The sequence below is a fragment of the Megascapheus bottae genome, chromosome 7 (assembly GCF_031878675.1).
Source record: "Megascapheus bottae isolate mThoBot1 chromosome 7, mThoBot2.hap1, whole genome shotgun sequence".
Classification (NCBI taxonomy): domain Eukaryota; kingdom Metazoa; phylum Chordata; class Mammalia; order Rodentia; family Geomyidae; genus Megascapheus; species Megascapheus bottae.
Window position 1 is genome coordinate 42206505 of NC_143515.1, and position 21442 is coordinate 42227946.

Consider the following 21442-nt stretch of genomic DNA (forward strand, 5'->3'; position numbering starts at 1 on the left):
AGAAAATTAACATCTAATTACTGTTAGGATCCTTTATTCTTGATATTCAATTCCTTTTCTTTCTTAAAAAATATTGTTATTACATAGGTGATGCACAGAAGAGTTAGTTACATAAGTCAGGTAATGAGCACATTCCTTTTAATAACTGCACTCAAGATCATTTAGAATTTTTCTCTCTGAAAACACTGAAATCCAAGGGCAAACCTTCATTTTAGGCTCATAATTTTAGTATACCAATGTATTAGCAAACTACTTTTACTTTGCCCTAAAATACAAATTCTCTCATTTTTTAATATCTGGGATTGAGGGAAAAACAAAAGGAAGGAGAAAAACATCAGGAGATTCTATGAGAAAAGTAAACATTTCCTAATAATCACACTCATGGTAGTATTATCAAATGTAAAGGTTGTAACTACCTTCAGTGATTCACAGAATTTGGAAGAGCACAGCCAAATCTAGCACTGATATTAGAATCACTTTTTATAACTGCAACTTAATTAAAAATTATTGTCAGTAAATCTAAGATGCCCTCAATTATGTAAAGCAACATTTTATGCCTCTCAAAAAGAAAAAAATTTCACTAATTTCATGTTAACTATGAAAAAGATACATTTAACTGACAGAACATTCATTTATTTAACCTGTAAGAAAAGATAAATTGTTCAAGCTATCCTTTCATTGCAAGTCTCAGGGACTTTCACACTTGGGCTGGCTTTGAACTGCAATCTTCAGATCTCAATCTTCTGAGTAGTTAGGACTACAGGTGTGAGCCACGGTGAACAACTTCAATGAGATTCTTAGAAAGTTTGGAAAAAAGTGGCCCCCAGCATTAATACAAAGGAATGTTCATGGAACATTAACTACTTATAAACAAATTTATTATGAGGGAATGAGGAGAAGAAAAAGACATCAAGCAAAAAAAAAAAAAAAAAAAAAAACCCATGGGAATATTTCCGTAAAGAGTGATACTTCTTCAAAAAAAACCTGCAAAAGGTCCTAAAGGAGGGATTTCAGTCTAAAGTGCTGTTATCATAGGCAATGACAACTCTATGTGTGTTACTGGCCAAGAAGCCTTTCCTGTAAGACAAGATTTGTAGGCTCAAGAGTGATAGTCATAATAGTAATTCTGTGTAGTGCTAGGCTAAAGTATGGTGTCTTTTCGTGTGTGTGTGTCTGTCTTTTGGTAATAAAAATATAGAAAATAAAACAAAGCTTATGAAACAAAAATATGAAGGAAAAATATTTTGTGCAGCTGTGTGGTTTGTGTTTTGTTTTGACAGACTGTCTCCTTATATAGGTCAGGATGGCTTCCCAACTCCTAAGTTCAAGTGATGCTCTTTTTTCTTTTCTTTTCTTTTTCTTTTTTAGCCAGTTGTGGGGCTTGAATGCTGGGCCTGAGCGCTGTCCCTAAGCTCTTCAGCCCAAGGCTAGTGCTCTCCCTCACTTTGAGTCACAGCACCACTTCTAGTTTTCTGGTGGTTAACTAGAGATAAGAGTCTCATGGCCTTTCATGCATGGGCTGGCTTTGAATTGTGATCCTCAGACCTAGCCTTCTGAGTAGCTAGGATAACAGGCATGAGCCACAAGCGCCTGGCTTCAAGTGATACTCTTGCTTCAACTTACTGGCTAGATGAACTACAGACATGTATTGCACTTGGCTGCTATGGCAAGAGTCATAAAGTTAAAAAACAACAACAAAAATGAATAGGTTAATTATAAACTAATAATTTATTAGAGAAAGAAGTTATATTTGTGAGATGTTTTGATCTCTCCTTCTCCATTCACACACACATCCATATACACTCCCCCAATATGCTAAAACTGCCTACAATATTCAGTATAGTAATGTGATATATATGTTTGCAGTTTAGAAGTGATAGCTATACTACATAGCCTACTATGTAGGCTACATCTAGGCCTACATAAACATAATCTATTATGTTAGCATAACAAAGAAGTTGCCTAATAATAAATTTTCTCATTGGTTTACAGAGTATCCAGGAGTACACAAAGGGCCTTTTATGAAATCTATCTAATATATCCATAGACAGACTCCATCCATCCATCCATCCATCCATCCATCCATCCATCCATCCATCCATCTTATACACATATATAGAACTTACCTGATTACCTAAAAATCTAAAATACATGGGCTGGGAGTTTGGCCTACTGGTAGAGTGCATGCCTAGCATGCTTGAGGACCCAGGTTCGATGCCCCAGCACCACATACATAGAAAAAGCTGGAGCTGGGGGTGTGATGGCTCACATCTGTAATCCTAGCTACTCCGGAGGCTGAGATCTGAGGATCGAGGTTCAAAGCCAGCCAGGGCACAAAAGGACCTGAGACTCTTATCTCCAATTAACCTCTAGAAAAGGAGAAGTGGGGCTTGGCTCAAGGGTAGGGTGGTAGTCTTGAGCTGAAGAGCTCAGGGACAACACCCAGGCCAAGTTCAAGCTGCATGACCCACAAAAAAAAAAAAAAAAAAAAAAAAGCTGGAAATGCTGCTGTGGGGCAAAACAAACAAACAAACAAACAAAACCCCTAAAATAGGTTCAGAGTTTTTGTATATACACTATCACTGGCCAACATTAAAATTTTATAATATAAATATAAAAGACTTGTGATACTTGCGTTTTGCCCATAATTTGACTGCTCTGAGGGTAAGTCTGAAGGTTTCTTTATTTGGCACCAAATGTAAAATCTCATCAGTTACTCTGCATCCTGAAAGAAATAAAATTGTCACTGGTAAAATTTTGGTGCAGTATCCAAGAAAAACACCCACAATTATTTGGAAAGGCTAATAAAACACTTTTCAATTCCTAAGAGACCAGCGTCTTATAACTAAAGCAAATATTATAATATTATAGAACAGGACAATCTAGCAGTTATTTTGTTAAATCAAATATTAAAAGATGTATAAAAATGTAAAAAAGTCATTTCACATGTAAAATTTATTAATTTATAATGGTTTACTATTTCTAAATAAACGAATATACTTTTACATGTTATTTATAATATGGTAAATACATACTAACATAACCCATATAAATAAAAACACTGGTGTTTTTAAATAAACCTTATGAATTTACAGGGATTCAGTGATCTGTATATTTGTGAACTCTAAACATAAGTAATCTTCCAAGTGAATCTATTATAGTTTTTATGAGCTTTAAATGTGGCCATATTATCCATATAAAGAAAACCCCAAGCCAGATGTGGTAGCTCATGCCTGTAATCCTAGCTACTCAGGAGGCTGAAATCTGAGGATCAGCTTCAAAGCCAGCCCTGGCACTAAAGTCCGTGAGACTTTTATCTCCAATTAACCACTAAAAAACTGGAAGTGGTGCTGTGGCTCAAGGGTTAAGGCAGCAGCCTTGAGCTGAGGAGCTCAGGGACAGTGCCTAGACACAGAGTTCAAGTCCCAGGACCAACAAAATAAAAAAAAAAAGAAAAGAAACCCCATCTTTTCCTTTTTCTGAGGATTCCAAGCTGTCTTATACTCTACCACTGAGCTACATATGCACCCAACATCATTTTTTAATTCAAGCCCCCCAAAGTCCAAAGTGTTTCAAAAAGAGCTCTAATTGTCTAGTTCTTTTCAAGCAGATAGAACTAAGATTTCTTTTCAGAAGCTTACCATTTAAGCTGCGAATACACCTTATATCAAGGCTTCTGAGGCGAGAGTCATCTCTTAGATCTAAATTATCTGATATAGTTTGTATTGCCAGTCTTGCAAAGACGAGATCAATCTTTGGAGGACATTAAAAAAAAGGGAGAGAAAAAATTATATTTTCTCCTTCTAATCAATCTTCCCCAATCCCACAACAAAAACATGAAAAATTCTAATTGCCTTGAGAAATACTACTAAAACTTCAAAAGGACTATATGAAGGCAATTACATGTGGGAAAACCAGTGAAAAATTTCAAGATAATTTTCAAATTAAGGACAATATTTTGATTGTAGCATATATGCCTCTCCAAAAATGAACAAAAAGCAAAACAACTACTATCAAAACCTTATTATAAATGTTAAAATTTCAGAATGTTTATTCAAAATGTAATGTGCCTAATCTGAAAACAAAATTGCTATTATAACTATTTTCCAAGGTATCAAAATCTTATGAGTAAATTTCTAGAGTATGAAGGATCTAACATACATTTATATCACTCTTTCTTGAAACACAACTAAAATATCAAGAACGTTTGGGGATTTTGGTTCTGCTTTATTCTGCCTTAAAGGCATAATCACTACAACAAAGAGATATAATGAGCTAAAATTATAATAGCAAAAGTTACTAAAGCTTCATAGGACAAGAGGTAACCAGTAGACCTACGAAGGAAGATTAAAAAAATATTTTATTAGTAAATAAGAGCAAGAAGCTATGAATAACTACATAAATAAAAAGAAACATTTTAAAAAGAATTATTCAGAAATTAAAAAGTAGCAGTAGAAATAAAAAGAGAGGACTACTGAGTGTCAAGCACACTCACTGACTGATACATTATCAATCCAACACAGAAACTAAAGGCCAATGAAAGGCCTTAAAATCCTGAAAAAAATCATTTCTACCTAGAAAGCCATATTCAAGTCAAATTATCCAATTGGTGTAAGAACAAAGTAAGAGTTTGTAAACACTCTGGATTTTAAAAAGGAAAGAAAAGAAAAAAAAGAAAAGAGACAGCTTTTAGACCCTCATTGGATGAGCTCCACAAAAATCTTAAACAAATAAGAAAATGAAAATTCTAGAGAGAAGGAAAAAAATCCTAAGATGATAGGTAAATGAAGATGCTAAGCTGAGAGGTATACACCATAATCAGCTTAGACTGAAACAGACTCAGTAAGATTTTTTTCAAGAGGATAATGATTAATAATCTAGCAATGAATCTGAATTACAAAAACCAAACATATGCCATGTGCTTTTATCTGTCATCCTAACTGCTCAGGAAGCTGAGATCTGACCAGGTAGGAAGCTCTGAGAGACTCAACCCCAGTTAATCGTCAAAAAAACCCAAAACAGGCCGGGAGTTTGGCCTAGTGGTAGCGTGCTTGCCTAGCATCCACGAAGACCCAGGTTCAATTCCTTGGTACCACATACATAGAAAAAAGCCAAAAATGGTGCTGAGGCTCAAGTGGTAGAGCTCTAGCCTTGAGAAAGTCCAAGGACAGTGCTCAGGCCCTGAGCTTACGCCCAGGACTGGCAAAAAAAACCCCAAAAAACAAAAAAACCACCCAAAACAAAACAACAAAAAACCCCAAAGACATGTGTATAGTGTGTGTACACACATGCATGCGTGCGTGTGCACACACACACACACACACACTACAGAAAAACAAAAAATTTCCAAAGAAACATAATGTTACATAGTAAAAAATGATAATCCACTATACTTAGTGCTCAGCTTTGAATACTATTTATAAGATTATCATAATGTAAATATGGAATGTTACTCCAATAAGGGAATGAGAAAGATACATTTAAAAATTATGAAGACAAGGGTGAGGTTGGTCACTTTTCATGGTAAAAACACCATAGAAATAAGAAAGAAGGTGAGAGGCTATTTACAGAATATTATTTAATTCTTTAAACCATGTGCCTAATACTGTACAAGGTGATAGAAGCCTATAATGCCAGAATTCAGGAGGCTGAGGCAAGAGAACTAAGTTCAAGGCTATCATGGATCACACATGAAGGCTATCTAAACACCATCGACAAAAAGAAAAGCCTATGTTAAATCTAGCTTAAAATGAAAAGAAAAACTTACAGATCAATTATTTTAAGTATAAAGTCAGAAGTACATTAGCACTTACTTCAATACCATCAAATTCAAATTTTATAACAGGTACAAAAGCATCTTCAACAGCCTATAAAAGAGGAAAACGATTATAACATAGGTTATTTATCTATTTATTTATCTAACTGCCAAAAGATGACTTGCTCCAATTTGTGTTTTAACTCAATGAAAAAGACAAAGTGCTGATATTTTTAGATTAAGGCATTTAATTTTATAATCTTTATTAGTTAAAATAGACAAAATACTTAAGATAGTAGTTATCTTATCATCCTAAAAATTTTTGTCATAAACTGGAAGGCAGAACTGCTATCAACTGGGTAGTTAAAAACTGGTATTTCAATTAACATGAGTATTAAAAATGAAAGATAATAGAGCTCATGGTTAATGTATCAAAAATTATATTTGAAGAACTACGTCCACTACTCAACACATTATTGTTACCTAAATTTCATCTGCTGAAAGGGAAAAACAAGATGAGTGGGAAGAAGTTGGGGGGGGGGAGTGGGATAAAAACATGTGAAGGGGTAATCATGTTCAAGAAGTAATGTACTCACTACCTGAAGAATGTAACTATAACCCCTCTATACATCACCCCAAAAATAAAATTAAAAAAATTTCATTTGCTGAATGTATGTATATGCATGTAATGCACATATATATACATATAGGTAGTAACTAAATTATATATATAGTACTCATAAGTTGATATGTATCAATCATTTAGATTATAGAATAGCATATTACCTCATCCTCACACACAAAAAAAGAAATCTTAAGGAAATTACCACCATACTTCAATTTATAGATAAGGAAACTGAGTCTCAAGGAGATATGTAATAAGTACTAAGACTAACAGTATAGATTTTAGGTAAAAACTCAGGTATATGTAACTACTATGGGCTTGACTCACTGCCTGGGCACTGTCCCTTAGCTTTATTTATTTTTGCCAGCCCTGGAGCTTGAATTCAGGACCTTGAGCACAGTCCTGTGTTAGAGCTCTACCAATTGAGCCACAGCACCACTTCCTGCTTTTTCTATATATGTGGTACTGAGGAATGGAACCCGGGTCTTTGTGAATGCTAGGCAAGCACTCTATCACTAGGCTAAACTCCTGGCCCCTCTCTTAGCTTTTAACCTCAAGGCTGGTGCTCTACCACTTGAGCCAATCTACTAGTTGCTGTTTGTGACAGAATCTTGTTTTATGCTCATCTGTTTTGTGCTCATGCTAGATGGTGAGCTTCTTGTATGTGCTTCTCTTTGTTGCTAGGATCACAGACGAGTGCTATTATGACCTGCCATTGTGCTTCCCAGTGGCTTGGAACGACAGGTACATACATACTACCTATACTCAGTCACTGATTGCAATGAAGTCTTAAGAATTTTTATACCTAGGTTGGCTGAAACTTGATGTTTTATCTCTACTTCCCTAGTAGCTAGGATGGTAGGCATGCTAGAGCTGATGTACCTGGATGATATAACTTCTTAAGATATAGTTCAATAATCTCAAGCTCTAGCTTTTACCAAGTTCAAAATATTAAATTCTGGAGGATACTTACTCGTAGGTTCCTAATACCATCTTGATGTTTCAGTTTTTCAAAAAAAGACTGAAAAAAATCAGATCTTTCCACATGTCTTGGAGCTACACAAAGTGCATCAATGTCAGCTCCTACAATTCAAAGTATCTCTCATTAAAAGAGTATTATGTACTAAATTTTCACATAAGTTCACTTTAAACACTTATAGAATATGAAAATGTTACCAATGATTAGCTCTTAACAGAAAAATAATGGTTTTCTCCTCCTCTATTTTCTAAACTGTGAACAATGTATGAATTTATTCAAAGTTCTAATTACTAAAACAATAGAAAAGCAATTACCTTTGGTGTGTACTCCCAGTCTATAGGATCCAAATGTGAAAATTTTGCCACCCACAGTGGCTACAACAGAAGGTGGAAGATTCTAAAAATAAAGTTAAGCAAAAGTTACTTATTCAAGTTGCTTTGCATTAAAAGCACCTAATGCTTACTGCATTTTGTTACACAAACAATTTATAACACACCTGTCAATGTTGATGAGACTTATAAAAGTACTTTAAGGATATTTTATAGGCAACTTGAAATAGAGGCTGTTTCTAGAAAGAAGACAAAACAAATTCATGTCTACTACACATGTCCACATTTTATCCTAAGAAAACATTTCTTAAAATCACTTGGTCCAAACTTTGTATTTTTTATTTATTTTATTTTTTTTTGCCAGTCCTGGGCTTGAGCTCAGGGTCTGAGCACTGTCTCTGAACTTTCTCAAGGCTAGAGCTCTACCACTTGAGACACAGCACCACTTCTGGCTTTTTCTATATATGTGGTACTGAGGAATTGAACCAGGGTCTTCATGCATGCTAGGCAAGCACACTACCACTAGGCCAAACTCCCAGCCCTCCAACTTTGTTTTAGACTTATCTTTTGTTTTATTACTCTGAAGTGAGCTGAGGAACTTTAACTACTAAACCAGTGAACTTTCACTTTAGTTTCTAACATTTTATTTTACTCTATTATACAGTTACTCTCTTCAAAACTCGCCAGTACATCCTCAACCCCATGTGACAAGAGTATACTTTTTAATATTAAATCAAACCCATAAAAGTAAGGATTACACTTACCAAGGTTCACTAAAACTCAAAACAAAAAAATAGGGCCGGGAGTGGTAGAGTGCTTGTCCAGCATGCACGAAGACCTGGGCCCAATTCCTTAATACCACATACATAGAAAAAAATGGGAAAAAAAGCCGGAAATGGTGCTGAGGCTCAAGAGGTAGAGCTCTAGCCTTGAGAAAGTCCAAGGACAGCGGGGAAAGTCCAAGGACAGTGCTCAGGCCCTGAGCTCAAGTCCAGGACTGGCAAAAAAACAAAACAAAACAACAAAAAACATATTTCTTATACTATGTAGGTAAGAATTTTGGGCCTTACTACTGAAACATCTTTCTGAAGCTCAAACCACCAATTTATTTCATAATCCAATTTCTTTTCCATTGCATTTTCTGTATGTCTGCTTCAAACATTTATTCATTCTTGCCATAGTAGTATTCATTTTCCAAAATCCACTTTAAGTTCTGGCTCTTCCATCAAACAACCTCTGACTATTTTTATTCTGTCATCCTCTACCATTATTATCTTTAAATTCTTTTAGGATACATTTACCTACACTGTAAACTATGTTGCAGCACTTCAACCATACTTACATTCCTTAAAGGTAAGAAGTGTATCACCTATTACTATTTCCCTATAATACCCAACAAAAAAATTCTGCAAAATATCTGATGATTAATGTGAATAAACTATTTGTATAGTAAGACACCATGTTACTTCTGCCTAATGAATAGTAATGTTTCAGGAGCATCAAATTTTACAGGCAGAAAGAAGTCAGAAAATTTTACTGATGATTAACATAAACAAAAAGAATGAAGAAGCTATATGGCCTTAAAAATGATCTCTTCACTTTCCTTCTATTTTGAAAGACATAATCTTTGCATGATTTATTTTAAAGTAATATGCTGAATCACAGGGTATAATATTTTTGGTTTGACATAGTAGTTAACAAAAATGATTTTCTTACCATGTCAGAGAGAATTGAGAGTAGTGGGGACTATGAGACATTGGAGAACATTCAAGTTTCTTTCTACTCTACACAAAAGCAGACCCAGTGCTGCCACATCTGATACTTCATAGGAAGTGTGAAATCTGGCTTTTCAAGTAAAATATCCTACTACTTAACATTTTAGCCTATTACATATGGAACAAAGCAGACATTTATATGGATTTGCGGCTATAATTGGCTATGCCTGAGATAAATCTTTATTCCGAAATTATTCCCAAATGGATCAGAGAACTGAGGAGTTGTCTGTATTAGTTCAATGTGAAATCTAGTCCTTTACTTATTATAAAACCAACAGACAGCTATGAAATTATAGCTCCAAAGAAGTAACTTACATGCAATACAGATCCTAACATTAGGTATCAAAATCAAAATCAAGCTGGATGCTAGTGGCTCACACTTGTAATGCTAGCTACTCAGAAGGCTGAGATCTGAAGATTACTGTACAAAACCAACTCTTTTTTCGGTCAGTCATGGGGTCATGCGGCTGATTCTGGCAGCTCAGGGATGGTGCTCTACCACTTTGAGATACAGTGCCACTTCCAGTTTTCTGGTGGTTTACTGGAGATAAGAGTCTTACAGACTTTTGTGCCGGGTTGGCTAGCTTGAGATTGATCCTGAGATCTCAGCCTCCTGAGTAGCTAGGATTCCAGGCATGAGCCATCAGTGCAGCCCTTGACATTCTTTATCTCCTTATCTCCAATAACCTACTCAGAAAAAGCCAAAGCGGTACTGTTGCTCAAGTGGTAAAGCGCTAACATTAAGCAAAAGAAGTTCAGGGCTAGAGCTCAGGACCTAGGTTGAAGCCCAAGGACCAAGCTTATAAGCATGCACACACATGCACATGAACACACACATACATACACACACAGGATTAAACCTATATTTTTCATCTGGTAACCAACTTGTGTACCCTATTATTCTGCAAAAAAGATAAGTGATCCAGAAAATGAAAAACACTCTTGCAAAGATGTATAAAAGCATCCCACCAATGAAGTAAATATGAACACATATATATGCACAGTGTTACTAATCAACACAAATCCAGAGTAGAGTTTTAAGGTACTTCAGATAATCATCCATTCTTGTAACTTATTGTTAAGATGAATATAAGGAAACAAAGAATTTCATGTAGTTCATTCTTACCTTACTCTCACTGACATCAGAAATCCATTCTTTTACTAAGTTATTCAATTTACCAAGAACAACAAGCCTGTAATTAAAAAAACATTAAAACTTCAGATTTAAATTTTAAAAAGAAATCAAACAACACACACATAGACAGTTCCTTTGTGTTGATGCTAGGATAAAAGCATATTATATATGCATTAATGATATCATATCTGTTGATACACAACACATCTTTGGCATCCTCTGGTACCTTAAGAGGGCTAGAGGGGGGCCAGGAGTTTGGCCTAGTGGTTAAAGTGCTTGCCTAGCATGCATGAAGACCCGGGTTCAATTCCTCGGTACCACATACATAGAAAAAAGCTGGAAGTGGTGCTGAGGCTCAGGTGGTAGAGCTCTAGCCTTGAGAAAGTCCAAGGACAGTGCTCAGGCCCTAAGCTCAAGCCCAGGACTGGCAAAAAAAAAAAAAAAAAAAGAGGGCTAGAGGATGGCAAACAAGATGATAGTAAGTACTATGACCTTAAATCTATTTTCATAATTTTAGAAATTTAATATAATAAAGTTACTTTCAATGGGACTATACATGCCAAGTGAACAGTCAACTTTCTCTGGCTTACTACACAATTTTATTAATTCATTGTGGTGTCAGAGGCTAGCATTTTCTTATCAGTAATCATGGGTCTATGGATAATTAAAATGGGTAAATTATTGGTTAATTTTTGTTAAATGTTACCTATCTAGTCTGGAATTTTATATTATTACAACAAACTGCAAATTGTTGTAGAAATTACCACATTAAAAACAAACAACAACAAAACCCAGCTGGGTTGCTGGTGGCTCAAGCCTGTAATCATAACTACTCAGAAGCCTGAGATTTGAGGATCACAACACAAAATCAACTACGGCAGGAAAGTACACTGAGACATCTATCTCCACTCAACCATTAAAAAGCCCAAAGTAGAGTTTAAGGCTAAAAATGGTACCATGCCAGCCTTGAACAAAAAAAATCTCAGGTACTGTGCCCAGGTCCTGAGTTCAAGCCCAGTATCCACACAGAAAAGAAAAAAAAAAATAGGGTTTAGGTAGCTCAAAAATGGCATGTAAAACTTAGTTCTATCTTTTCCAGAAAATGGAATTCCATCTTTCAAAAGAGATGAGATTAAATGCTTAATATCACCCTCTTCACTTTTTTTTTCTTTCTCACATTTCTAGTGAGAAACCACCTTACATCTAAAATATACTTAGATCATATCATCATACCTTCTAAACAACCCCACCTTTTTTTTTTGTGGGTCGTGTGGCTTGAACTCTGAACTCTGGGTCTGGGTACTGTCCCTGAGCTCTTCAGCTCAAGTCTAATGCTCAACTACTTGAGCCACAGTACCACTTCTGGTTTTCTGGTGGTTAATTGGAGATAAGTCTCACAGACTTTAGTGCCAGGGCTGGCTTTGAACTATGATCCTCAGATCTCAGCCTCTGGGGTAGCTAGGATTACAGGTGAGCCACTGGGTGCCTAGCAACAACCCTACCTTTAAAACATATCTGGAATTTACTACTACTCTTCACTTTTACTGCCTCTCTCCAGATTCGAGACCTATCATTTTTTCCTTGAGTTATTATAATGGCCATTTTTACAGACTATTCCCAATATAGCAGCTAGTTACTATGTTAAAATATGAGTCACATTTTGTTAATCTTCTACTCAAACCCCTAATAACTATTTATTTCTAAAACGTCTATGATATCTTATAAAGTACTTAGTGCTTGGGACTGGGAATGTGGTTTAGTGGCAAAATGCTTGCCTAGCACGCATGAAGCCCTAGGATCAATTCCTCAGCATCACATAAACAGAAAAAGCAAGAAATGATGTGGTGGCTCAAGCGGCAGAGCAATAGCCTTGAGCACAGAGAGGCTCAGGGACATTGCCCAGGTTCTAAGTTCAAACTTCATGACTGGCAAACAAACAAAAGACCCCTAATGTTCTTGTCCTTTGAACTCCTCACTAAGAAAGCCCAAATTTCCCTCAGTTGCCACCCAAGACACCTTCCCATATATTCAAGCATACCAATTACATTCTCCTTGGGCTTACTGAAGAAAGTTATTCCATCCACCTTCAACATTTCCCTTAAATCACACACACGCCCGTGTGTGCGTGTGTGTGTATGGTTCAGTAAAGAGTTTGAATTCAGAGCCTCATATTTGCCAGGCAGGTCCTCTACTACAAAGCCATGCCTCCAGTCATTTTTATATAGGTAACCATCTGAACTGACATATTTTTATTTTAGAATTCCATTGTCACCAGGATGACAGACATATAACATCATGCCTTCCACTGAGAGGTCTGGGCTGGCCTGGAACCTCTGCCTCCCCCTAGCTTAGGATGACAGACATATACCATCATTGTCCAACTATAGGTTGAAGCTTGTTAGTTTTTCTGTCTAGGCCACTTTCTTTCTTTCTTTCTTTCTTTTTTTTTCTCAAGTCCTGGGCTTTGAACTTGGAGCCTGAGCACTGTCCTTGGGCCTTCTCAAGGCTAGACCTCTACCATGTGAGCCACAGCACCATTTCTAGCTTTTTTCTATATATGTGGTACCGAGGAATCGAACCTGGGTCTTGGTGCATGCTAGGCAAGCATCCTACCACTAAGTCAAACTCCTGTCTCAGGCCACTTTCAAACTGTGATTCACTCATTCTCAGTCTCCCAAATCCAGGGATTATAATCCTAACTAACTAGTATGAGCCACTGGGGCCCAGAAAAATGTTATTTTCTTTTCTTTTTCCTTTTTGCCTTAGGGCCTGGGTGCTATTCCTGAGCTTTTATGCTCAAGGCTAGCACTCTATCACCTGAACCAGCTTTTTGCTGGTTAACTGGAGGCAAGAATCTCACAGACTTTTCTGGCCCCGATTGGCTTCTAGTTGCTATCTGTGATCTCCACCTTCTGAGTAGTTAGGATTATAGGTGTAAGCCACTGGTACCCAACTAAATGTTATTTTCATCATAAGCCCTTCGAAGACCTCTTTTTCTTCATTCTGCATTCCTAGGCAGGGACACACTGGGCATGCTACATATATGTGCTGAATTAATGCTCAATAATTTACAATTTTCAGTGAAATACCTGTGGTTCAATTCTTCCTCATCTTCAAATACTCCGAATGGTTTCATGGCATCAATTAATTTCTGTGTGTAAATATGGTCAATTTCTTTAGGACATGCCAAACTAATTGGAGAAGTTATTCCATAATGCTTTTGTTGACGCTGGCTGTCCAGCATGGTGTTTCTGTTTAAGAAAAAGAGAACAGCAAAATAATAATAATGATAATAATAATCATATCATACAGATGTAGATTTCTCAATCTACTCATGTAAACTCAACTACCTTCATTGCATACTAACAGTCAAGGCAGGTACTTTCTTCAAAAAAGAAAACTGAAGCTGGGCGCTGGTGGCTCACCCCTATAATCCTTGCTACTCAGGAGGCTGAGATCTGGGGATCGCAGTTCAAAGCCAGCCTGGCATGAAAGTCCATGAAACTCTTTATCTCCAATTAACCACCAGAAAACTGGAAGTGGTACTGTGGCTCAAAGTTGTAGAATGCTAACCTTGAGCTGAAGAGACAGCAGGCAGGCCCAGAGTTCAAGCCCCACTCAGAAAACTGAGTACTTTGTAAGCTTATGAAGGGCTATGCATCTTGCCTCTAGTGTTCATGTTTAGGTTGTCTTTTCAAGACAAAAACAGCATATGTTGGCAACAGGATAACTGTACCAACATTACTTGGTCAAAAGCACCAACACTACTCAGTTCAAATGCACAGAGCCTGAATGGGATTTATGATAGGGGTTACCTCACTATAACCTGAAGACTTAATTACCATTTAGATTTTAAAATATTTGGAAGGCAGTTAAAAACTTGAACAACGCTTGTGTAAAAACAATGTTTTTTTCTTTTTTTGGGAGGAAAAAACAACATCTATCAAAAAGTCCTTGTTATATAAGCAGGCTTTCAAAAAGTAAATACAAACTAGGTATGTCTTCAGGAAAACCACATTAACATCTTTTGCTTGAGTAGTGTCTATTCCTAATCTGGGGGAGTGGGGACTGGTCCTGTTTGGGCTCTGTCCCTGAGGTTTCTTTGTGCTCAAGGCTAATACTCTACCATTTAATCCATAGCTTCTCTTCTAGGGTGTGTGTGTGTGTGTGTGTGTGTGTGTGTTTAATGGGAGGTATGAGTTGCATGGACCCTTCTGCCCAGGCTGGCTTCAAACCATGACCCTCAGAACTCAGACTCCTGAGTAATTAGGTTTACGGTTGTGAGCTACTGGCACCCCTGGTTAGTCTTTTTTTCTTTTATTTTTGGTGGGTCATGGGGCTTGAACTCTGGGCCTGGCCACTTTCCCTGAGCTGTTCAGCTCAAGGTTACTGCCCTACCCCTTGAGCTACAGTGCCATTTCCCATTTTTTAATGGTTAACTGGAGATAGAAGTCTCATGGTTTTTAGTGCCCCGACTCGCTTTGAACAGTGATCCTCTGATCTCAGCCTCCTGAGTAGCTAGGATTACAGGTATGAGTCACTGTGCCTGGCTTAGTCCTAATATTTTGTAGTTCTAGTTAATCGTTCTTTTCATTTTAGACCTATACTCATACCATTTCCAAACTGAATAATTAACAAAATTTTTTCCTCTAAATGGCAACCTTTTACAGAATACAAGTCATCTGCAATAGGCTCCTGCCAGCAGAGGCTTGAATAATATGCAACAGAATTTGAGATTTGGATTTATATAGAAAATCATTTCAAAGTAAATTTTAGGAACAAGATCTGGTAAGATTTTATTTTGCTATGCGAGTGAAGTTAAAACAAGCATACACACTAACCTACTAACCCTATTACACATACTAGTAATGCATGAAAACCATTACACAAGTAGTACTAATAGTATTAAGGTATTAAAATGTAGTCATTTAACCTGAATAAATTAGCCTTGATTAAAAAAATGCATAGGATTTGCTTAGCATGCACAAAGACCCGGGTTCAATTCCTCGGTACCACATATTTATAGAAAAAGCTGGAAGTGGTACTGTGGCTCAAGTGTCAGAGCTCTAGCTTCGAGAAAGCCCAAGGAGAGCACTCAGGCTCTGAGCTCAAGCCTAGGACTGGTAAACAACAAAAAAAATGTGGTATATACAATGAAATTCTACATAGCCAACAGACAAGATAAAATAATGGCATTCGCTGGGAAGTAGATGAAACTAGAGCAAATCATGTTAAATGAGATAAGCCAACACCAAAGGAACAAAAGGCACAAGGTATCCTTGACTCAGTATTCAGGTATCCAAGATTATTGACACAGTCTTGGAGATATAAATGTAACTACATAGACATAAAAATATATGATGGGATATATATTCTATAGACATAATATATATTATATAGATGTGTATGACATACAAACCCTCAGGTTTTAATTATGTTCTAAAATTTATGATATAAAAAATCAGTGTTAATAAAATCTTTTAATAAAAAAATGCACAGAAGATTGGAGACAGGAAAGTTAACTGGCCCAGCATGGTGATCATGCTCATAATCCCAGCCTAACTCAGAAGACTTGATGAAAGGGATTCAGAGGGCCAAGAGCAGCCCTGTTTATATAGTGAGTTACTATCTCATTTGAAAATGAAGAAGTTAATGGCAAAGGGGTGAGGTTGGAGGACTAACTTCTAACATTCTATATAGGAGAGTAATAGTAATTGTCAAAAATTGAGTATTTCAAGACAGGGAAGATGCTGAGTGTTCCCAACAAATGTCTAAGATGATGGGGGTTTTAATGTGTCAAAAGCATTGGCTTAGAGCTGAGGGCATAGTATAGTTCAAAGAGTTTGCCTAGCATGTTTGAATCTTAGTACCAAAAAAACCCTAATCTCACACTAGCTTCTTGTCATTACTAAGTTCACAAACTAAGACATGCTATCTAGTTAATCATTAGGTAAGGACAAAGACTCAAAGAAAAGATAAAATGATTCAAAGAAACAATAAGAATATCAAGAGTATTTTCTTTTCAATATTTATTTTGCTGGGGAACAAACAAAACTTTAGTCATTTTGAATTGCACATCTTCTTAAAAATTTGGTTTTATACTCCGAAGAGTGAGAGCTATGAAGTGTTTTGGTATCATGTTTGTTCATTCATATGTGATATATAAATGAGTCAGATGGATTATATAAAATCACTCAATTGATTACATAAAATCTCAAAAAAAAGACCTTTGAGAGGTAAATTCTCAAATGCTAGCTATGCTACCTATACTACAGGTAAGAATCAGTGGATCAAAGAAAGAGAAAAATTTAGAATTCCAAAACCTCTTCCCACTATTCTGTTCTTCCCTCTCTCAATTATTTCAACTCAGACACACCTTGTCTCAATTTTTTTCTCCCTGTGCTCAAAAAGTTGACCTATTGATCCTCAAGTCCTAAATCTAGGGTTCCTAACATCCTCATCAACATGGGGTGGAGGACACGTAAATGATATAACCTCCTGTCACTTCAACCCATCAATTTCACTAATATAAAAATTCTATTGAGGAGAACTGTCAAAGTCCTAAAATTAAACATTTTGAAATAACTTAATATAGTCACTAATAGTTACACTACTAAATTAGAGCATCTACCTACAATAGAATATAACATAGTAGTATGAATTAATTAGACTTGAAAACATTTCCATGGACATAGCTCAGAGATGCTAATGTTGCAGGTAAGATGTAGGTTGCAGGTCTTGGCTGGCTTGCCTGTAATCCTAGCAAGAGGTGAGATCTGATGATCATGGTCGGAGTCCCATCCCTGCGTCAGGAAAGTGCATTGACTCATATCCAATTTAACACCAAAAATCTGGAAGTGGTACTGTGGCTCAAGTGGTATAGAGCCAGGCTTGAGTGAAAAAGCTTAGGGACAGTGCCCAAGCCCTGAGTTCAAGCCCAATACTGGGGTGCAAGGGCATGCGCGCCCGTGCGCGAACACACACACGCGCGCGCATATACACACACATTGCGGAATGATACGTGATTACTACTTACATAAAGTTTAAAAAACAAGCACACAGATGGCAGTTATCATAGACACAGGCATGTATTATAATAGCCTAAAAGAACCCACAGCATATCAACAATACATATTAAACCCAGGGTTGTGGTGACCTCTGAACTGGGTCATGAACGAGACCACAGAGGAGAACAGATGGGTTTGGAATGTTTGATTTCTTTTCAAGAAAGGAATACAGAGACAGACACACACCATGTTATTTTGGGGCAGAAATGGGTGTTGGCTACACAGACGGCAATATCTGTCATTCTCGGCATTTTTTTTTCCCTGTAGGGTTAAGTGATTTCTTAATAAACCGGAACGTTAAGAAGCTGTAACAAATTTTCAGCGAGCGGCGAAACTGTTTCCGACTCATCGGAGAGTGAGCAGGAGGGAGAGAGAACGGTGGATATTGGGGGCAGGCGGTCCTGAGGGGGCTGAGATGCAAGAGAAGACCTTGGGCTTTTTATCACCGAGGAGCCCACAAGCCCTGAGCTGGACAGGGTCGTTCCCTCCCGGAAGACCCGGCCACCGCCACCGCGGGGTCGGCCAGGCGTGGAGGAGGGGAGGCCGGCGGGGTGGGGGTGGGGGTGGTGTCTGCGCCAATGCGGGCAGCTCGGACGGGAGCTGACCGGCGTCGTGATCGACACTCCCTCGACCCCCGAGACACCGGCGCCCCGCTCCCTCCCCGTCCTGGTCGGAGGCCGCCCGGGACTCCCGAATCCTCCCGGGTCCGGACTGGGGCGGCCAGGTGAGGCGCCAGCTGCAGGGGAGGAGCCCCGGCGGAGCGGTCCGGAGCTGGGACGGCGGCGGGGCGCGCGGGGCAGGGGACGGGCACGCGCCCCGCAGCCCCCGGCCCGCCAGCCGGCCTGCCAGCCGGCCGGCCGCCCCCCTCAGCCCCCCTCTCCCCGCCTCCCCGCCAACCGCCGCACCCCCAGCCACTTACGCAGACATTTCTTTCATCGCTTCCTGCGTCTCGCTGTCTTTCGCTGTGGAGTCCGAGTCCTTGTACTTCCTTCCTCCCTCTGTTCGCTTCCCTCCGGTCTCTCCGAGCTCGCTCCGCTCTCTCACTTCCGCGCTCACTGCTGCTGAGGTACCCAACCGAGCAGTGAAAACACCACAAAACCGGCTCTATTTATGACAATACAGCGCGGTCGACGCCAATATGGCGGCCGCCTCCCAGCCTGCCCCTCGCCTCCTGAGGCCCCGCCTCCGTCAGCCTGAGCCCGCCCTCGGCCGCGCCTCTTCAGCCACGGTCAGTGACGAGCCTAGGAGGGCGGGGTCAGGTGGTGGCCCCGCCCACCGCGGCGGTGCGCTCGCCCCCCTCACGCCGCCCGCGCGCGCCTAGCACTCGCCGCTCCTCCGGAACCGCGCGGAGGGCGCTCCTTTGACGGATCGCCTGTCAGTCAAGGTAAAACGCTTGGAAGGTAGTTTGCAAACATCTATTTTCCACCGAAAGCATCGCCCTCTAGATAACTTCTACATACATAGGCATGTTTAAAGACCACAGGCTTACCCGATTTTAACACTGATTTTCGACTCTCCCCACTTTCTCACAGTCAGAAGTAATCAGTCCGCTTATTTTGAGGAGATTTTTTTTGTAACTAAACTCCGGGAAGGTGAGACTTGGGGGCACAAGTTATTCTAAGGACTCAACTTTCACCGTGAAAGGGAAGCGCCACTTCCCTCCCCTATTCACACCATTCTGGCCTTCAGCTGAAGGGGGATTGAAAGTAAGTAATCGCTGCCAGTTTACAATAAGAGACATCGAAGACGGAATCAGAATCTCACGCTTTCAAAGAGTGGAAATCATCTTCTGTGCGAGGAAGAAAACGAGGGAAGACGTCCGACTGAAAAATGTTCGAGGTTGGAAGTACTGTCAAAGACTAAATCTTTCCCGTGAAAAGGATGCCCGAAGTTACTTATTCTTGGAATGTGAGTCAGAGGCACAGTACATGCAGATTGCCTGCTGAATTATTCATTTATTCATTTACAAGTATGTATCGGAAACCTAGTCGGTGCCAGGGACTGCTTTAGGCTTCAGGGATTTACTGGTTTGTAAAAACAGATGCACTTTTTGACCTTATCGAATTCAAAGCTTAGTGGAGCAAGCAACCACCTATAAGTGATATTCTCCTGTTGTAGATCTTTGTGTTGGGCACTGGAGAAACTTAATTCCTGCCCGGAAGCATCACTATCTGGTAAAAGAGAAGTTATGTACAAATCATTAAAATACAGTATGATAGGTGATATAGATGAGATCAGTATGACAAGGGAGATGTATAGAAGGCCACCTAATCTGTGGCTGGGGTGGGCAGTGGTGGCTTTCTAGAATAGAGTGTGCTGCTGAAATTAAAAGATTTGGAAATACCCTCCTTGAACAATTGTTTGTTAAACTTGTCATTTAAAATATGATGTAAACATAAAAAAAAAGATTTGGAAATAGAGATCAGATGAGAAGGCAAAACCTATTCCAGGAGGCATAACATGGGCTTCAGTACAAAAATACTTAAATTTGAGATCTGGTTTTGCTGTTTACTAGTGTGATCTGAGGAATCTAAAAATAATCTTTTTATTGTTATTATTACTATTATTATTTAGCAAACTAGGGTTTTTCTCTCAAGGCTTCACCTTTGCTAGATAAATAGTCTAGCATTTATGCTATACCTTCAGACTCAGAACCTAAAGAAATTGTTTTTATATTAACCTTAAGAAAACTTTTTCCTTGGAGGTTGTTTCCTTGCTAAAATGGAAAGACACAGATTTTTTTTTGCCTTTTATCCATTTAGCATCTTATCCTTGCCTGAGATGGTCTTGATACTTGGGAGTACAGCAGCCAACTTATAATCATGCAAACAAAGCCAGTGGTGAACCCAGGGGATCCAGATGAAGCTGGGGTCCTTGAGGACATCACAGAGTCACTGCATACCAGCCTTGGTCTACTTTCTCCTTAGTTAAATGCCATTGTTATCTGCAACCGCACACCACCCTATGTTTATCATCTTAATTGATTTATTGCCATAAATGTTACCGTTTCAGCATGTGCTCATACTGTTAAGAAATGCCTGCTGAATATTAAACAATCTTGCAATAGCAAAAGAAAATACTCATCTGTGAAACAAAGAGAATTATGAGAAGTAAAGATATGGATAGCCCATATGCAACTGAGTTCAAAAATTCAGACATGTCAGAATTAGTGCTTTATTTTCAAAACTTGAATGGTTTTTCTAATCTCCACATTCTTCTGAGATAGAAGACAAATAACCTTAATTTTCTGTCCACACTTCCCTTATTCTTGGGATGGTGCCTTTCAGAGATAGGACAGATTATACATTTCTGATTTGTGGTCATCTTCTAATCTTCTTTGCATCTAAGTCTAGAGGTCTCAGCTGCATTTGAGTCGGCCTGGAACTTAGGCAAAGGGCAGGTGATCAGCTCAGAGAACCACAGAACTATAATTTTGTTTTGTTTTAGTATTTTGCAGTGCTGGGGCCAGTCTGGGCTTTATAGACTATATCTCAAAACATTAGTGCAAATGACTGAGGAAAAACCTCTTCACAAATTATTGTTTGAACATGTTAAGGCCTATTAGGCTGTTCAGTTGCTGTATCAGTTTTGTGTTCTAGTTTATTCTCAGAACTTGGCATAAGTACTCAATAAGTATTTGTTGAATGGATTTATTTTAACTTATGTCTTTTCTAAGTAGTTTTCTTCATCTCTTCATCTACTTTTTGTCCTAATTTGCCAGCTATTTCCACATGCCTTCTCCTTATTAACTTAATATTTGATATATCTGAATGTTAC

The 21442-nt window shown here is 38.5% G+C and overlaps 1 protein-coding gene across 2 annotated transcripts in view; it reads right to left on the reverse strand.

Moving 5' to 3' along the window:
• Papolg (poly(A) polymerase gamma) overlaps nt 1–18823 on the reverse strand; it is a 36552-nt gene extending 17729 nt beyond the window's left edge. For both annotated transcript variants that reach the window (XM_090336870.1, XM_090336869.1), the window contains exons 1-8: nt 18585–18823; nt 13688–13849; nt 10590–10656; nt 7674–7755; nt 7354–7463; nt 5814–5867; nt 3642–3753; nt 2636–2725 (exon numbers count right to left, since the gene is read on the reverse strand). In XM_090336870.1, the coding sequence (XP_090192996.1) occupies nt 2636–2725; nt 3642–3753; nt 5814–5867; nt 7354–7463; nt 7674–7755; nt 10590–10656; nt 13688–13849; nt 18585–18601 (694 nt within the window). In that variant the 5' untranslated portion in view covers nt 18602–18823. The remainder of the gene's footprint in view (nt 1–2635; nt 2726–3641; nt 3754–5813; nt 5868–7353; nt 7464–7673; nt 7756–10589; nt 10657–13687; nt 13850–18584) is intronic.
• Nucleotides 18824–21442: the final 2619 nt, after the last annotated feature.